The sequence below is a fragment of the Acomys russatus genome, chromosome 12 (genome assembly GCF_903995435.1).
Source record: "Acomys russatus chromosome 12, mAcoRus1.1, whole genome shotgun sequence".
In the NCBI taxonomy this organism is placed as follows: domain Eukaryota; kingdom Metazoa; phylum Chordata; class Mammalia; order Rodentia; family Muridae; genus Acomys; species Acomys russatus.
Window position 1 is genome coordinate 16,166,031 of NC_067148.1, and position 19,168 is coordinate 16,185,198.

Below are 19,168 nucleotides of genomic sequence, written 5' to 3' on the forward strand. Positions count from 1 at the left end.
TATTATGCATAATTACTTTTTATTGTAGTCTAAGAACTTATTTATATTTAGGGGGCTCTGCTATACAGAGATATAAGATTAAAGCGTGATTTTTGATAAGATGAAATCAAATTCAATGATAGACATTAAAAATACTTCTCTGATTTTAAGATGAACTTCTTCCTGTGCTTTATGTGTCCTATTGACAGTCTTCACCAACATTATGATTGCCATGGTAAACGATGTGTCTTGGATTATACAAGGGTAGTAGGTTCTCACAAAGTTTTCCACAAAGTTTTCTAAGTTAAGACATCTGTGAGATGAAGATGTTGAGCGTGAGTGATATCTAAGAATCTTCTGACACCTGATGTTTGTTGAGTTGAACATCCAGCCTGTTTAATTATTTAAAAATAACCCTGCTGCTTTCCCACATGTCTACAGAATGCGTAAAGATGTACCACTTGGCCTCACAAAGTAGCCTTTTTTTTTTTTTCTAGACCATCACCAAACTCTATCCCCAGAGAGTATCTTGCTGTGTGGTACATCTGGTGACAGCATCTTAGAGGGGGGCTAGCCTCTATCTGCCAGGACTCTAACAGCTAGAGAGAGGTCCAGCCACCCAACGAGACACACTGATAACCAACCCACCGCTCTTCACTCTGCCCAGCAGAAAGGAGAACCTGACTGCTACACGCTGTCCCTGGAGACAAGTGAGCAACTCACCTTGGAGATCCCCCTGAATGACTCTGGCTCTGCCGGCCTTGGAGTTAGCTTGAAAGGGAACAAGTCTCGAGAAACTGGCACTGACCTGGGGATTTTTATCAAATCCATCATCCATGGAGGTGCTGCTTTCAAGGTAAGGGTGACATTTGCCTGGGGCCTGGGGCTTGGGGACATGGCTGTTCTTAGAAGCACAAATGTCTAAAGGATGAGAACCATTGAGGCTTTCCTTCTAGACTCTGGAAATGACTATGTGGATGGATCTTTGGACCAGTTCCTTAACTTGTGCTTCTGAAGAGTGTTCTGAAATGATTATTACCCTTTTCATTATCCCATTGAGTCCTCTGAATTCATAACTTAGCAGAGTAGCCCCTAAACTATGCAATCAGAACAGCAAACCTAGAAATGAGTTGACATGAAGGCAGCAAGTGGGAAAACTGTGCTTGCAAAAAAATAAAAGCTCAGTAGATTCTAAGAACCACTGTAGAATAAACTAAAGGTCATTCATCATTCCATACACCTGAAAATGACCACAGAGCCCAGAAATCATATTTGCCTTTAAGCTCTTGAATAAGCTTAAGCAATTCCAGAAAGATAGAGAGGATTAGGCCCCTACTTTCTCACCTTAAAGTGGCTGGAGGGGCAAAGCTGTTAACATGGTATAATACTTAGCTGGACTGCCCGTGTTCAAATCCAGCACTATCACTACTTGGTGTCCATGTGAAAATGTGGGCAAGGATATTGCCTAGTTGTCTCTCATTTTTTCACCTGCAAAGCCTGGTCCATAGTGCCTCACAGATTAAATAATGCACACAACAGGCTGAGAGGAGTTAAGTGATCAGAAAAAGAGAACACATGTTTGTGGCCCTAATCACCACTTATTCATGCTGTGTGATGGTATTGTAAGGTTTAAATCCTGCCTTCATTTGTCTCTTCCTGTGTGAACACAGGCAAATTTCTCTTCCAAACTGGCCCCTGCCAGTAAAGTCTGTAGAGCTTATGAGCTAGTGCTATAGTTAAGACTGTGATACAATATACATAGACCAGAAGTTCCCAACCTGAGAGTCGGACCCCTTTTGGAGTCACATATCAGATACCCTGCATGTCATATGTTTATATTACAATTGATGACAGTAGCAAGATTATGAAGTAGCAATGAAATAATTTTATGGTTGGTGGTCACCACAACCTGAAGAACTGTATTAAAAGGTCACAATGTTAGGATGGTTGAGAACCACTGACAGAGCCTTTGGCTCACTGTCTACCAAAGCCTCTCATGAATGTTGACCAATGCAAATGACCTTACTGTTGGCTAAGTGTGTCCTCCAACACTAAAGCTAAAAAGGCCCACTCAGACTTTACAAGAATAGCCAGGTCTTAGAATTCTTGCTTTGCAGAAGCACACTCTTTCTATTCCCCCTACTTCTACTGTTTCCTCAGCTTAGACACTCCACCGAAGTCTTCTTCCTTAGAACATGGGACTTGAACCATGGATAGACAATTCTTTATTTCTCCACTTCAGTTATCTTTTGTCACATGATTGATAATCATAAATACTCAGTGATTTAACCAATAAGCTTTTATTTTGTTCATGGCTCTGTAGGACAACTACTGGTGGTGTTAGAGGCTCTGGTGCAGGCTGCGTGGTTTTTTGTTTTGTTTGGTTTGGTTTGGTTTGGTTTTTTTTTTGTCACCATGTAGATGTACAGGCATAATATCTTCCACATATTTTACCAACCATTTGACAGCAGACTAACAGATATGAGAGGGCTGGTAGCAGTGGGAGATGCCTTACAATGACTGGACTCTGAAGGGGCACACTGTCACAGCATACACAGAAAACCAGCCAGAGAAGTCACAAGACTGAATCCAAGGTCAAGGGGAAAAGAACCATGCTTGTCACAATGAAACTGTGGGTCCAGAGATTGGTAGAGCAATTGAGGTCCATGAATGAGTCTAAAATACCCTCTAATGTGTTTCAAGTGATACAGCCAGGAGCAATTCAGAAAGAAAATGATAATAATGGTGCCAGATATCACCACCCGTTATGCTCACCACTTGACATACGCTAGGCACCATGATAGGTATTTAAAATGGATTCTCCAGTTTTATTCATTTTTTCACCTCTTTATTGTGTCACTTTATTAAAAGGGCTTCCAAGGCTCCACTGTCATGAGATAACCTGGACTTGCTGGGTGTGCCATTGGACTCCATAGCCTGTGCTGCACTGCTCTACAGTAGAGAACCTTTTCAGAACATCTCACTGTGTACCTGAAGTCAGGGGCTACTTCCTAGCGGAGTCTTGCACCACGCCCATCCTTCCTAGCAAGCTGCCGCGGTGTGCTCTGTGCTCGCGCACAGCTGCTGTGTTTCTGGACACCACTCGCTACTAGTCTTCTCATTGCCAGTGACAGCTCTTTTTGCAGAGTTTATTCCGAGTAAAATTGAAACTGAGATGACTTCTTGGAAATTAAAAGCAAACATCCTCGTTTTTCTTTTTCTGTTTTCTAAACGGGCAATAACTTCAGCTCCTGCAGATACTGGTGTGTAGTCTTAATATGCGAATCTGTTTCTGTAAGTGAGCGGCTCCTTACCTAAGCAGTTTCTAACAGGCCCATTTCTTGCAGAGAGATTTTATTCTACATTTATGTAGATTCTCTCCCTGACATGGGTCTGCTTAGTCTGACAATAACACCATTGAAAACCACGGGTCAGTATCTTTACAGCCGATCTTTTTTTTTTATTATTAATTTATTCATATTACATCTCAATGGTTATCCCTTCCCTTGTATCCTCCCATTCCTCCCTCCCTCCCGTTTCCCCCTTACTCCCCTCCCCTGTGACTGTGACTGAGGAGGACCTCTTCCCGTTATATGTATCAAACAGTAGGAGGCATCGCTCATGAATCCCATCTCACTGTGATGGTTAGTGTGTGTTTCTCTTGTTTACCTCGTTCACTGTGTGGGATGGAGGAGTTCTCCGCTTTGTTCACAAGGAATCCGATAAAGAGGAAGGAAATTGTATTTTTCCATTTTTTTCTCTGCTAGTCCAGTAATCCACTGTGACCCCTCAGAAAATTACCACCTGCTCCGTGAATCTGGATTATGTCTTACAAAAATTGTTTGGAGACTTTGTTCCTGTCCTAGTTGAAGAGAAACAAATGTAACAGACTGCCGCGTCCCTGGGGCAGGAAAGATGAGCACGGGGACGTTCGTGTTAGCATCTGGCCTGAGGATTTTACCTGAAATCAACAACAACAAAAAAAAGGTTTTCTGCTGGAGCCCAATCTTTGTCTCTCAGCCCTTCATAACACTAATTGGTTCTCAAGGTATTTTTCTCTTAAGGGAAGGTGGATTGTTGAAAACTAAACTACTATGAAAAGTATGACCAAATTCTTCCTGTGGATTCTGCATGCTGCGTTCCCCTGGGAGCGCCTGTTGATATAAACAAAGCAGGCCAGCTCCCGCCAGATGGAACGTCTCAGAATGACTCTGATTCTAACTGAAGGCCTTGTGTCTCTTCTCTCACCTACCAGGCTGCTCTCACCTACTGCTTTAGAGCTTCTCGTTTCCCCTTTGAGTTATTCCCAATAAAAAGGCAAGCCCCTATTTGCTACTAAAAAAAGCATGCAGCTACTTGGGTGCTCTTTGGGAACCAAGCAGGAGCGTGAGCTGTTCTCTGGGCAAGCTGAATTGCAGGTCTACCTTACTCAAAAGTCTCCAAGTACTTAACTAACTCAGAATATTAGCATACAATGTAAAAAATGACTCCCAAGAAAAATAAGGGGAAAACAGAATAAACTCCCAGGAATTCAGAAACGATTGAAGAAAGACTCGCTAATGTTAGCCTCTGGCCTCCACACATGCCTACATGAGCAGGCATACATACCACACTCACACATAGAGCCAGACCCAAACCCAGAAACACACACCACACACATACACACAAGATCAAGAGAAATGATACCCAGAAACATGGCGTCTGGCATTCTTTGCAGAGTCCTATAAAGCATTGTTGTGAGCTACACTGCATCATTCACAAAGTGCCGTGGACCACGCCAGCAGAGAGCTCCTTCTCAGAGTAGTGTTGCTAATACACTTACACGGTAGCACCTGTTGCAAGCTTCTACTTTTATTTTAGTTTGTGTCATTCTTCCTGGGCATTCGTCCCCAAAGCATAGTGTGATTGCTTCTGGAAACAAAATATACTGAATATAAGAGTATGTGTTTACTTCTCTACAGCCAAGAACCATGACTGGGATGAAAATTTTGATGTCCTTGAGGACGTTTTTCTCAAATTCATTTTTGTGCTTGGAATTTCAAGTGAGATGTGCTGTTGCTGCTATGAAACGGAAAGAAATACCACTTTTGCATTTGGAAAAAATAGCCTTTTTTTTTTCCAGATCTGTGTTAACACCTCACTTTGTATTTTCTCCAAGGTCACTCAGACAGAGTTCCGATATTCACTTTAAAGACTTTAGATTTTTAATCATTTGCTAAAAATTTTCAAGTTCAGTAGCTTTCCTTTGCTTTGCTTCTAAGGAATTTTATTATATAAATTTTAATATATTTTTTTATTATTTATTTTTATTGATTACACTTATTTAAACTGCCTTTTTTCTGAAATCAGTTTTAGAAAAGATACTGTTTTTTTAATTTAAGGAAGACCTCAACACTACCATAAGCATAAGAATTGCATGCAGTGTGTCACACCAGTTCTGGCTGGTACTTTTTACATTTGAATATGCAGGTGTTAGGAGTGGAAGATACACTGTTGGAGACCTGAAATAATAAGATAAAAATTCACATTTAAGAGCTTTTCTTTTGTTGTTTTTTCTCATAGAAACAAATGCCATGTATTAGGTAGATGGGCTTGATGGATTATTTGAGGACTCCCAAACAAGAGAATGCATTTAATGCTACTTTGTACAAAATTAATTTAGCCTAGTTTGTGCTTAATAAATACTACTTGATGATGGTGAAATTAAGTAAAAGAAAAATGCCTGGCACAGCTAATTGCAAATATATGCATCCGGAATATGAAATAGACAATCATTTAAATAACTCGATTCTGTGTGTTCCAGAAGTTTGGGGTGATTGTTCTCAAAGGTACAGAATCTCATAATATTCCCTATTTCAGAGTGGAAATGAGAATTTTAACTAATAAAAGTATTCACAACAATCAATTTCAAATGACTAAACTGAATTTTGGGGAAGACCATCCAGAGTGGTAGATTCGGGAGAAAAGACCAGATGCAGGTCTATAGTAATGTGGAGCATTTAGTGGCTCCCGCCCTCTTAACAGAGTCTGGTCAGAACTCCCAGCCTGAGTAATTTTCACCTCCATTTCTGCCAGTATCTATAAATCATGTGGCATATCTATAATTAATGAATCCAAAGGAAGATAAAAGGGACAGCTTTTAAAGGAACACTAATGTTAAATGATTTCTTCAACCCTCCATTTTTCTTAAAATTGATACATTTCCTACCAGCGGGAGGACCGTAAGGCATCAGTGGTCATTGGCGGCATTCTAGCTTGCACCTTGCACAGAGGTCCAGCCAGTCTAGGTAGCGACAAGCTACCTGGTACAGCCTCTGCTGTAAGAACTGACTAGTAATGGTCCCCGTTCACAGATGGACACCTACAAATTGGAACTGAAAAATAAACCAAGAGATTTGTAATCTACATATGTAGTAAGACTTTTTTGTTTAGTAAAATTAAAAAGTCAATCACTAGCCAAAAATATAAGGAATATACTTGTCAGCCAGTTTTCCTTTAAAACATCAAAACTCTTAGCAGACATTAATCCATGTAATCATTTAGACACCAAGGCTTCCTTCCCAACAATGCTGTATCATGTACTTTCTAACATTGTAACATCTCCATTCAGTCTCCATCACTGCTTTTCTTGCCCATCTTTATCACTTCTGACATTTTCATTTGTTCAAGTACAAATAAAGAGTGCATCTGGTTTGTACTGAGCAAGATTTGAAACTGCATCATCTTGGTGTACATTTTTGATACCACAGATCTCATTAAGCTTGAAAGCTTATGTCACACTCTTAAGGAAAAGGACAATCTTTACAAATTGACCTATCATGATGATGGCGCATTGGATCTAGAATTAGTGCCTATGGGGAAAAATAGTTTATAATTTAAATGCCTTCCCCCAAAGCCCCTGGGCAGGATGCAATAGGATCTAGTGAGCCCTTGGAGAAGAGGGGACTGATGGGAAGTGCAAATTCACTAAAAATGTACCTTCATGGAGATGTGGAACCTGGCCCTTCCTTTGTTTTCTCCTTGCTTTCCATATACTCAGACCATATTGTGTTGTCTTTCCATTGGCACAACTGCTCCTGGAAGAAACCCTGAAATTTTGCTAAAGCAGTTAATGTAAATTATGTACGAATGTAGGTACATAACAAAAAAATTAGAACAACACCGGTTGAGTACCTCAGGTAGTTCTCATAAGACCAAAACTAATAAGCATACCCTCCCCTAAAGAAACCCAAAAGTATAGAGAAGAAGAAAAAAAGTAAATACGGTAAATTTTTTCAATGGGGAAGATCTCTTAGATTCTAATCTGTTTATGCATTCATGCAGAATATTCCTGTTTCGTGCATAACACATATGCCTTAACCAGCTTTCTTAATCTGCTTTTCTAGGCCAAAGTAAATTAAGAGCACAAAATCCGGAAGGAGATAGGAAGGGATGGAAAGGGAGTTGGAATGACAGGAAACAGGGAAATGTAAAAACAAGCACAGCATGTTATTACCAGTGAAGAGTTCTGAGACTGAGTCAGGCCTCCTCACACACTCTTGCTGCGAAAATGACAAGTGTGGCTGGCTATAGGAAGCAGTGTGTTTATGTATGCCCCGTATTAGTCCAGGAGTTTTAAGCGAAAACGAGTAGGCTATATCTTGAAAAGATTATATCAAAATGATTTTGAGTACAGATGTCCCTATGCTCTGAAGAAGATCCTTTGGTTCCTTAGAACCACTTCCACATGCCCCAGATGCCGGGACCTTATTGACCTGCTCCATATGGATGAGTGGAGTTCAGGTGATAACTGAATCAATCCATTGAAAAGCGAAGATGGGGCCAGTACACAAGCGGAATCAAGCCAGCCTGAGCTCATCAGTTCTTTTTAGGTACAGTTTATAAATTAAATGGTTTCTTCATTATAGATGAAACTTACACTAGTCCCAATGTACCTGACTAAAAGATTTTTTTTTTCAACTGACTCAATTTAGCAAGTACTTCTTCAGTGAGTTAGGCAATCTATAATAAATTGGAGACGCAGAATAAACGTCCTCATTCTGTAATCTAGGAGTCTAAGGATACTAGATTGAATGTGTGAGAAACAAATTCCATGAGGGCAGCCATGGACAGTAGCCATAGTAACAGGAATGTTGGGAAAAGGAGGGGTTAGTTGGCTGTGAGAGCAAGATGGCTGCCAAGCCTTGCTAGAAAGGATAAGGAGATATCAAAGAAGTGCAAAGGACTTTTGTAAAGGAGGCTGGGCATGGGCAAAGCCATACACATCAGACAGGGCACTGGTTGGGAATGGTAGCTCTATCCATCCAACTGAGATGTGTTAGGATGGATGACGCATATCAAAAATATCTCACGTAGGTAAGGCAATACAATATGAACACTACAGACATCTAGTGTGGCCCAGACTACTTGTCTGTGCATGTCCTTTTAAACTATTGTTTCTAAGGTACTTTAAATGATAACGGATTGGAATAGATGTTTTTTTAAACACCGGTCTGTCTTATGTTTTGTTTTGCTTTGTTTTCACATTTACAATAGGCAGATGCTATCATAGAGTAATTTTGGAGCCTTCAAAAGGATTCATTTGGGAAAACTGTCTTAATAATCAGGTGCCACCTTGCCTGGAGTGTCTGCCACTCCAGGGAATGAATGTACGCTGTGAAATTCTGACTCTGAGGCTTGGGCCGTGGGTGTTGATAATATCCCAGAGGGCCATGCCAAGAGTCCCGTTAGAAACATGCAGGCACAGGAGCCAACATCTGGCCATGATAAGGCCTCTCAACACCCTGGCTAATGTGGATTGGCCTTGGGCCACAGCCACTTTCGTGCTTCTCACAGATCCTGCAGAGCACGCTCTTTACCTAGACTTCCTTAGCCTCTCCTTTGTAGCATGGCCACTTTACATGGAGGAGCTTTATAAAACCAGACCAACAGAAGAGCACTGAGCCACGTAAAGTCATCAGTTCAGAACCTGGAAAGTGCTCAAGAATTGAGTACCAGGAACTGAGTAAGGAGGTTACAAGCTCCCCTGGGAATAACTGCAGTGCTGCAGGAGGCACATGAAATATCCTGTAACACGTATGATGGTCCCTCATTACAAAGAATTATCCAGTCCAAATGTGCAACTGTGGAGAAACCCTGGTGCAAATATTTGCTTTGAAGAGACCAGAATCTGTAACTTTTATTAGATTATCAGAGAGGTCCAAGAACCCATGGATCTTAAGGGTTATTAACAAAGAGGCTGGAAACAAGATTCCAGAGTCACCTAGACCTGGTTCAGATCTGCTCACAGAGCATGCTGAGCAACAATCCTTGCAGCCCTCTCAGCCTCAATTCCTGTGGGTGGGTTGGAGGCTCCCTATTTCTGAGGAATAGGGGAAGAGGGATGGGGGAGGGAAGGTGGCACTGGGAAAAGAGGAGGGAGGTGGGCTTCAACCAAGATGTAATGTGAATAAATAAATAAATTAATAAATTTAATAAGAAAAAATAACGTCATAAGGTTTCAATTATCTCATGCACCGAGAACAGTCTAAGCATAATGACTGCACAGTAGAAACTTATTAAGTATCTTATCAATATTTTAGTGCTCTTAATCATTTCTAGAAATCTGATTTTGGGGTCAGAATAGCATAGCGGGAGCTCATGCCTCTCGTCGTCACTGAAGGATGAGGCAGAAGGATTGAGGTGAGTTTGAGGCTAGCCTGGGTTACATAGTGAGGCTCAAGTCAGCCTGTTCTACAGACCTTGTCCCAAAGCAGAACAGGGCAGATAAGCAAGGCTAGCTATGCTGAGACCCTTTGGAAACCAACTAAAGGAAGTGGTCCCCTACCTTGACACCCTTATGTAGTGTTTACATCACAAGATCATTGTAAGACATGATTAGAAGACTCCACACGAAATGCCCCCACAGATATTCTACAAAAGGGAGATGTAATACTTGCGCATCTGGTCTCTGAGCCCTCGATCCCTCCTTTTATGATAAGTGGTTAGGGCTGATAACTTTCTAAGCCATTCCTGGCACAGGCAATAGAGAGACTTACATGTCATATAAGCTTTTCATGTCCCCACTAATGTATCCTGAGGAAGTTACTGTTTATTTTTACTCTCATCTTCCCCCTCTCCTCAACATTGTTGTTGAAGGCTCTGCTGAAAATAAATTAGGAATGAAAGATTTCCTTGATCTTTTAAATTATTTATTTGTTAACATTGCTGTAAGCATAAAACGTTCATGATCCATGTATATGTAAGAAGCACACATACCATGACACACATTTGGAGGCCAGAGCACAGCTTTGTGAAGTTGGTTGTCTCCTCCCACCTTTTATGTGTATTCTGGGAACTGAACTCATGTCATCAGGCTTTCATGGCAAGTGCCTTTACCCTCTGAGCCATCCTGTTAGCCCAAGATTTCTTTCTTTGAAAAGTATAAGCACGGCCCAGATTGTGATGAAGTAAGCACCCTAATATTACTAACTAATGTCCTTGGATATTTGTATTCACTTATATGACGTTGTGGTTTTTTACTCCAATGCCCAAATATCTGTCTGAGTATAATGTTAATAGAAATATTAATTTCTTTAATTAATACAAATATGAATATAAAATGTCATAGAAATCAAATTTTTAGTGAAATTACTTAAAATTGAAAAGACATGCACGATCTTGATGGATACACTTGAGTTTGAGTAGCAAGTTCTTTGTTGAAGCAATTTTGTGTTAGATGAGGTCTAGTAAGGCACATGTAGTTAGAAGGCCGATCTTCCTCTAGTTTGCTCCCACCCTTGGCATCTTTTCGGCTTTCCTATGTCCATACATTCTGTTTATGCCCCTAGATTTCAATACTGCCCTCTTCCAGCAGACACCTGTGCCACAATTGTCTTTCATGGTTTTAAGCAACTTTTCTTGAAGCAGAACCCCTCTGGGCACTCCTCTGGGTCACCACTATTCACGTAGCTAGCACAGCCCAGTGAACTCAGGACTCGGAATGTTCTGTTCTTTTCCAACTTTGATCTTATCCAGCTGAGCCAGTCCTAATACATATGGAAGTGCCTTCTCTTACTAGGTGTTAGATAAATGATGTCTTCTTGGAGCATTATATTACTCATCTGTAAATGGAAGGGATTGGACAAGATGACCTCTGAGGACCTTTCTGAGCTCAAAGCTCTGTGATGGTATTCTAAATGTTAAGACAACATGGTCTTCCTGGTATTACCATTAATGAAATTACCCATCATTTATCTTACGAGCAAGAAGCACACACCAATAGCAACAGGACAGCCACTCCTGCAAACGAGAGTATGTGGATTTTTATTGTGACCACAACTCTCTAGTGACACATGTGATAAATGTGAATGTCTCAGGAAAAAAAAAATCAGTGGCCGTGGGGTGAGTCACCAAACCCGTCTTTTTGTTTTGGACTTGACTATAGTAAACATATCCTACTTAAGTGTATTGTAGATGGCTGGAACCTAGACTGCAACAGGAAAAAAGCTTGTTAGCAGCTGGTGGTACAAGGTTTTATATACAACTGTTTTCTTCTCACATCCTCCCCCTCAGTAAAGTCTTTCTCAGATTCCTCTGGTTTTTCTTGTTCCTCTTCCTGTCATAGTGGATGAGGTGTCCTTGAAGCTGACAGACTTCTACAGATCTTAACACTGGCTCATTTCCTGTTAACAGCCCCAGTATCGGTGTCCCACTCCTCTCCTCCACCCTCATCTTTAAAATCTGCACATCAGCTTCCAGCCACATTAGGAGACTTTTAGTGACACAATTCTGCCCAGTGGTCCTCCTCCCATCATATGACAAATTGGAATAGATCCAGCTGTCCTTCATTTCTCGTGACTAAACCATTAAGGCAGCGGTTGTTTTACCCATCGCACCATTTCACGGAGGCTTAATCCCATTCTTCTGTGTGGCGGATTCACAATTGGATAGCAGAAGAGAGGAGATTTTTTTCTCGGTAAATTAGGGTAAAGGTTAAGTGAAGTTCCAAAGCCAGAGGGAGGAGACATTAAGTTCCCATGAGGCAGGCAGGCCTCTGAACAGTTTGTATCTGATTTTACACTCTCTATTGATCCCACCGCCTTGACATTCTCCATGCAGCTCTTAAGTGAGCATGTACTCCTTTGGGTGGTCTGTTCAATCCTGTGTGCCCAACACCCCATCCATCAGGTGACGTGTAGGCCATCTCTACATGCTCTCTGGACCGTCAGCTCTCTCTCCTCTTTCTCTGTTCACCAGGGCACAGTTCCTCACCACCTACCTGCCTGTGTATTAGTCAAAGGCTATCGGCTGGCCCACGGCTTTCTCTCTGAGGCTGGATGACTGCCTTCCAGTCTTCACTGTGTCTGTTTTGATCATTCTCAGGGAGGTTGGTTTTTTTTGTTGTTGTTTTTTTTTTTTTTACTTTTGCATTTCATGTTGCTCATTTGAAGTTCCATACCAGATAGAAGTGCTAGAACTCCTTTACATTTACGTGGGCACTGCACAGCTGTAGCCTAGAGAAGCTAGGCTACGAGGAGCAAAGGGCTGAAGGGCGAAAGGTCACAAAACTCAAGCTTGAGTGAGTCCTCTGGCATGCTATTGTGACCCTAGGCACGCTATAGTTATACCTCGCTGATTATGTTTGTGGAAAAGTTTTAAAGACATGAACCTCTTTAACTTGTTGGGTCTGTGAGCGTCACAGAAGGTAGTTAATGAAAGAAGTCTCTGGAAAAGTGCAGTCCTATGCCTACCTACTCCTGTTTCTGTTCAATGTACTAACATCAGTATTAGGACAGGGTTGCCAATTTGTATCTGGACCTTGTGGCTTTCTGAGTGTCAAGTAGCTCTGGCTAGCCACCGGCCATGGCTCTGAAAGCGCTGCGAGCACAGCCTCTCCCCCTGTGTCCCTGTGGTGCACCCAAGTTGTCTTCCTGAAAAGCTGCTCTTCCCATCTATCAGCCACTGCTGGATGTGTGAGCAGGGCGGGAGGGGGAGGCTTCTGGGTGAAGATGAACGCCGAATGAATTGTCTTGCATGGTGGAAAGAGGGGTCAGGTTGACTCTCCACACATCAGGGTTCCCAGTGTTAGTGAGGAGTAGTGTCTCTGCTGGGAGACGCTGGACATCCCAGGAAAAACCTTAACAATTCCCTTTGTCAAGTTTTCCTACAAGAGGTACTAGGGCAAATTAGCCCTTTACCACACACATCTGTGTTTGTTCGCAGACTAGTTGATGAGTAACGTTGTGCTTGAGTTAGAGAAAAGTACAGGAGGAATTTGTTTCCTGCATCCAACAGAGCTAGCAATGATATTAGGAGACACATTACGCTGTCGAGCGCACAGCTTTTAAGCACGTCTCTCCCTGCCTGAGAATGCAAACCCTGCTTTTGAGAGATGGCCACCACCTTTGTTTCTTAACCTCTACTCCTTGAGTCTCAGTGTGGTCTCTGACAAAACAAATGGCAGACGTGTGCTCAATTCATACGCTTGCTAGACAGAGGATAAGGTTAAAAAAAAAAAAAAATCACAAATGTTTAAATTACTGTGGCTCGGGACGCTAAGATTTCTAAAAATAATTCCCTCCACACAGATCACTGTTGTTAGTATTTGGGACTGCTTGAAAAGCTCCAGAACCTCTTCCTGCCCTTGAAAATAGATCATCCAAGGTTTACATTTCCAAATCTCTCGTTTTCATACCCGGACTTTCCCTCCAATCAGCTACCACATCATCACCGTGCTTTCCGGTCTCACACTGTTTTCTCCCCTCTGCCTCAGGATGGCCGTCTGCGAATGAATGACCAACTGATTGCTGTTAATGGGGAGAGTCTTCTGGGAAAGTCCAACCATGAAGCCATGGAGACACTGAGGAGATCCATGTCCATGGAGGGAAACATCCGGGGCATGATCCAGTTGGTGATCCTCAGGAGGCCGGAGAGACCGCTGGAGGTGATTCCATTCTTGACTTGACTTAAAATTGCTCAAATCGTCACCAGGATATACAGACTCCAGGGAAAATATGTCCTAGACAGGCTCTGATGGATATATGAAAGAAACAGGTGGTTATATGTTTTAGATTAAAAACATGAAAATATGCATATAAAATAAATAATTTATTAAATATCATAAGTCTATGTTTTCTAGGGCTTATCAGAAACTCTTAGGGTCCTTAATTCCTTTAAAAAAGCATCTTCCTTAATATAATTTTGGTGGTGTAGTAGCAAGGCCCATACCTTAGAAGATCCCTGATTAGATGAATATATACAGTGTTTAATGTGAAGGTTATCATAAGGTAATCAAATTCTATATCCCCCTATAAACTACAGTTAGATACGACAGTCCTAAGTTAAGATTTGATCTGTTGAGCAAACTGCATACTTCCTTTTATTAAATAAATGGGAGTCCTATTTCTTTTCAAATATTTGATCATGACTTTTAAATGTTGGAAAAAATGTCTATTTATATATGAATCCTGGAAATAAAATAATTCTTAAATGCTGATATAACTACCATTCCCTTTACACAAAATTATAAATAAAATTGGTCTTAAGACAATAATTTATAATGCACACAAAGGATTAAGTATTTAATATTCCTAAAATTACTTTAGGAAAAAAATGAGTAAGTTCATAAAAATTAACAGAAATATTATTAGACCATGCTTCATCACATTGGAATAGGCTCTAAGGGCAAGGTATAGACCTATAATATATAAAGTAAGAGTATATACTACTTATGAAATTAATGGAAAACATTAGTTTTAGTAGTAAGTTCAATGAAAAATTAAAACTGAAAGAGTATCAAAATGAAATATATGTCAGTAAGGCTCCTTGTATCATATGTGGATTACTTGATTGAAAAATCCTCAATTTGCTATTTCCTAACCATGAAAACGCACAGCTAATGTGAGTGCTGGAGGCGTAGAAGACAGAAGTACTTGTTTATCCACTATTTGAGCTTTATTTCTCCAAATGTCATAGGCTCCCAGTAAATGTTGCTAAGTGAAGGAAAAGCTGCATCTGAGGCCTACGTCACACCTGACAGGAGTCTTGAGTGGCGAAATGGTTGGCCATCTTCCTCTGCTGTATTATCAGCTATCTATCGGGAAAGAGTAACTGTACCTTTTATGCTCTTTTGTACGTAACCTTGTAGATGTTAAATAAATGTAAATTGGCCAATTACTGGAGACTATATATAATGAATGAGCTTGTTTTCCACATGTGTGTCTGCTTAAGTGACAGAGCCTTCATGAATATTTAATGAGCCTCACTTGCGTACATAGTTTGAATGCCCCATCTACTGCTTCCTAACAGGAGAAAAGGACCCTGTCTGGTGTTATTTGGCCCTTCCAATGAGTCTGCAGATACAAGGAACCCAGTTCCTGCAAAGTGACGTGAAGGACAGCAAGAGGAGGTCTCAGTCCATCCTGTCTCACATATCTGCATATTACAGATTCCTTTAATATTCTCTTTAACAAAGACACATCAACTAAGAGAAAAGAATGGAAAATGCCACTAGAGTGCCATGTTCCCACAGAGGTCAAAAGCTAAAAAGAAAGAGAAAAGAATGAGTATGGTTCTAATAGACTTAGAAATGTCTTTCCCTTGCCTCTTCTGTCATCCCATGCCTAAAATACTCAGGAATGGCAGTGGATGCATGAGACTTACTAGCTCGTACTTTGCTGTCAGCATTTTTCTTTGGTGAGGTATTTTCATCTTTATTTCCATAGTCTGGAGTTGAGTGAGATTGGCATTATCCCGTCAGAAGAAAGTATTAACTTTCAGTTCATTACCCATCCTCACATGTGTCTTGTTAATATGGTTCACCAGGGAATCGATCAGGGATAGGAACTGTTACAAAAAGCAATTTTTATGAGGACATTTAAACAAGATCCATTTTCTTTCCCTAATATTTACATGCTTTCCATGGGGAATGAGCAGGCACTTGAGTCTCAGCTATTGAGAATCTTTGTGGTAGCCATGAAGATTAAAGACTATTGTTCCTCATAAAGACAGAAGCCTAATGTACAGCTTATCTTTATTAAATTAAAAAAAAAAGTCAGCTATCTGATCGCTGGAATCTGCTACACTGTGTCATGCATATGTTGCGTACAGTGTATGCTGTGCACACCTGCCTTTCTGTCTACTCTCCCACAGAGCAGCAAGTGCCCTCTGGTCCATAGAAAAGCATTCCTAACCCAGAGGAGGGCTATGCACTGCTCAGGCATCAGAGCAAATCAATTAGTTAGATTTGGCAAGAATGCCAACATAATTGCTGGAACATTATGCTGATATCGAAGAGAAATGAAGATGCTACTTAAGAAAAGTCAAAATATAAACTTGTTGTCCCCCACCCCCCACATCACCCAGTTGTACAAGATAGGTAAACAGTTTTGATGAGAACCTCAGGAAGAATACATAACGAGCCGTGATTGGATCAGAATCATTTTGAACAGAAACGTGTTTTTCAAAGGATGAGGTTGAATTGTGAGTCTGTTTGCGCCTAGAGACTTGGTATTTAAAAATGGGTTATGACCTGGTTTTGTTTTCCCCTTTCCCCCAAACACTCTTTTCCCTGCTGCAGCTCATCCTCGCAGAGGCAGACCATGTTTAAAAATCCACTCTATTTGGTATTGTCCAGGACACTAATGCAGGCCTCCTCCATGACAGCTCTATTTTACAGGCTAGATGCTTTAATTAGGCTGGTTACTGATCAGTTGTTTGGGATATTGATTGCGTCATTTATCAACGAGCTAGGAAAGCAGGAAAAAAATGTTTTTGTTCTTGTTGTTATTGTTAAGTGAAAACACGAGGCAATAATACCTCTCCTGTCTGCTGGGACTCTAGCTTTAGTGTAGGAGTCACTGTGCTCCTGTACCTGTTTTGGTTGGGCTAGCAATTCAGCAGCCAAAAGTCACATGGCAAGTGTGGGAGAACCGTGAGAGCCATTCGCAAGAAGCCGGTAGCCTTCTGCAGCTGAAAACAGTTTAATTATTTAGGTTACAGAATAAGAGTGGATAGTTCCGGTATTTTGTGTAGCTAGATACTGAGGTTTTTTTGTAACTAAAGAAGAAAAAGTAAAATCAAATGCATTGTTTCGGCCAAATGCTTTCCTGGAGGAGGGAGCCTGGAGAGCAGATCTGTGTTTGCGACATGTGCCTCTCACAAATGGCCAAGGGAAGAGCTATGGAATGACTTCCAAGTCATTTATTTCCCTGAAATCTGTTAGGGAGACAAATAATAGGAGTGAGAGCAAAAGACAGCTCGCTATGCCACAATCCGCCTGAAAACCTAACTGAGCTTTCTGCCATCAGCTGCCTCTCTGGCACCTGGAGAAGATGGTGTGTGGGGTGTCATCCTGGATACAGCAGTTTGCAGAAAGCTGTGAACTTGTTTACAGACTGTCAGAATCCAAACAGGAAAGAGAAATACAGAAGAAAAAGACACCAGGGAACACCACTGTCTGACCCTGTCACCGCCATTTACTTTAGCATCTGGCCAAAGGCCTAGGGCCACAGTGGGACACAAACACGGCATTCGGGTGACAAATACTGCTTGCATTCTGACTTGTCCTAGAGCAAATGCACTTAGCTGAGGGAAAGAGAGTGGCAGAGGGAGAGAGGAACCAGCTGGTTGGCAGAGAAACACCCTTGGCATGAACTGTATTCTCATATTGACACTGCCACAAGCTGTACTCCCAGATGGGAGAAAATTTGAAAGAAGGCAGTTATAAGTGGAGGAAAGAATAATAAAGTTAATCCTCTTTTGTGTTGGCTATTAGCACTCATAATCCTTAACACTGCAATGTCCGTGCCGTTTATTTCGTATTTTGAAAGATGTTTGAGCTGACAGGGCCATTTTGACTTTCCACTATTGAGGATATGCACACCTGAGACTTGAAGGATGATTCGGACAATGATCACTCTCACACTCTGCTTCAACTGTCCAAGGTGGAATGCATTTTTAAAATGTCACTTTTGTTTGTGTCCCTTAGGAGCTTTCGGAATGCGGGGCACCTTGCAGACCGTGCTTTGAGAACCGTCAAGAAGCTCTGAGCACCTCCAGGCAAAATGATAGCAGTATACTGTATCCATTTGGCGCCTACAGCCCTCAAGATGAAAGGAGAGGTAAATACTATCTGTTTCCATTCTCTTCAAATAAAGCCCAAAACGGCAAAAATGGCTTCCACTGAGAGGGAGGAAAAGGGACAAAGGAAAGTTAATTAGGCAAAGTGCAGACTTTGTCACTCAGAGTCATGAGCACTGAGGGTGGGTGAGAGCGCTGACTCAGAACTTGTGAATCAGATTCCTGGCAAGGGCTCCAGTTTAAGTGACAGTTTCTGTGCTTGCTGCCCCAAACATGAGGGTTTTATATAAAACAAACCACGGCTAGAGAATCAAAGATGGCAAGCTGTGAGTTGTCTGAAGATCTTTTTAATCGTTGAAAGTCACCAAGTCACTTTAAAATTGCATGAATTTACAAGAAACCACAGCCAGCACGTCCATGACGTGACTCTATGCTTTATGCTTGGGTCTAAGATGAACGTGATAAATAGTGGACTAGCACAGCTTGGGGCCAGCGGTGTGGCATCTGGGCTGCTCTCGTTGCCTCATAACATGCTCTCTTATTACTGGAATGGATCACATTTCAAGTAGACTCCTGGGCTTTCCCTATTGTTCTCTCGAGCTTCCACTCCAGGTCACCAAGAAACTTGTTTTATCTCCCTGTATCGTCTTTCTTTAATAGCTTTTACTTCTTATATTGCAAAAGCAATACATACATATTCATTGTAGAAATTTTTAGAGGAAAGCATTAAAAAGAAAATTTAATATTACTCATTCCTCTATCTATCATAGCTCCTGATCAATAATATTTTATGTAGATCTTTCAAGTCTTTTCTTCATGCAAATATGTATACATAAAATGAAATATCCTATATATAGGTAATTTCTAAGATTTTTTTCCCCTCAGTTGGCACCACAGGATGAACATCTTATATGTCACTGAACGTTCTGTAGCTTGGTATGCAGTGGAGGCAATACACATCATCCCATCAATCCTGTAGTTTTACACACTTAAGATGTCTCCAAACTGTATGACACAAGAACAAGCCCCAAACTCTGATGCCATTATATCAGAATGGGCTTGTAAATCTGAGATTTCTTGAGCATTAAACTCTTTCATCTGAAGAAGATGTTGAGGTCAGGGATCCCTC

The 19,168-nt window shown here is 41.2% G+C and overlaps 1 protein-coding gene across 1 annotated transcript in view; it reads left to right on the plus strand.

The window, feature by feature from the left end:
* Positions 1-19,168, plus strand: part of Pard3b (par-3 family cell polarity regulator beta) — a 979,071-nt gene that overhangs the window by 549,594 nt on the left and 410,309 nt on the right. Inside the window, exons 11-13 of the mRNA XM_051153919.1 lie at positions 650-835; positions 13,733-13,903; positions 17,948-18,080. Coding sequence (XP_051009876.1) covers positions 650-835; positions 13,733-13,903; positions 17,948-18,080 — 490 coding nt within the window. The remainder of the gene's footprint in view (positions 1-649; positions 836-13,732; positions 13,904-17,947; positions 18,081-19,168) is intronic.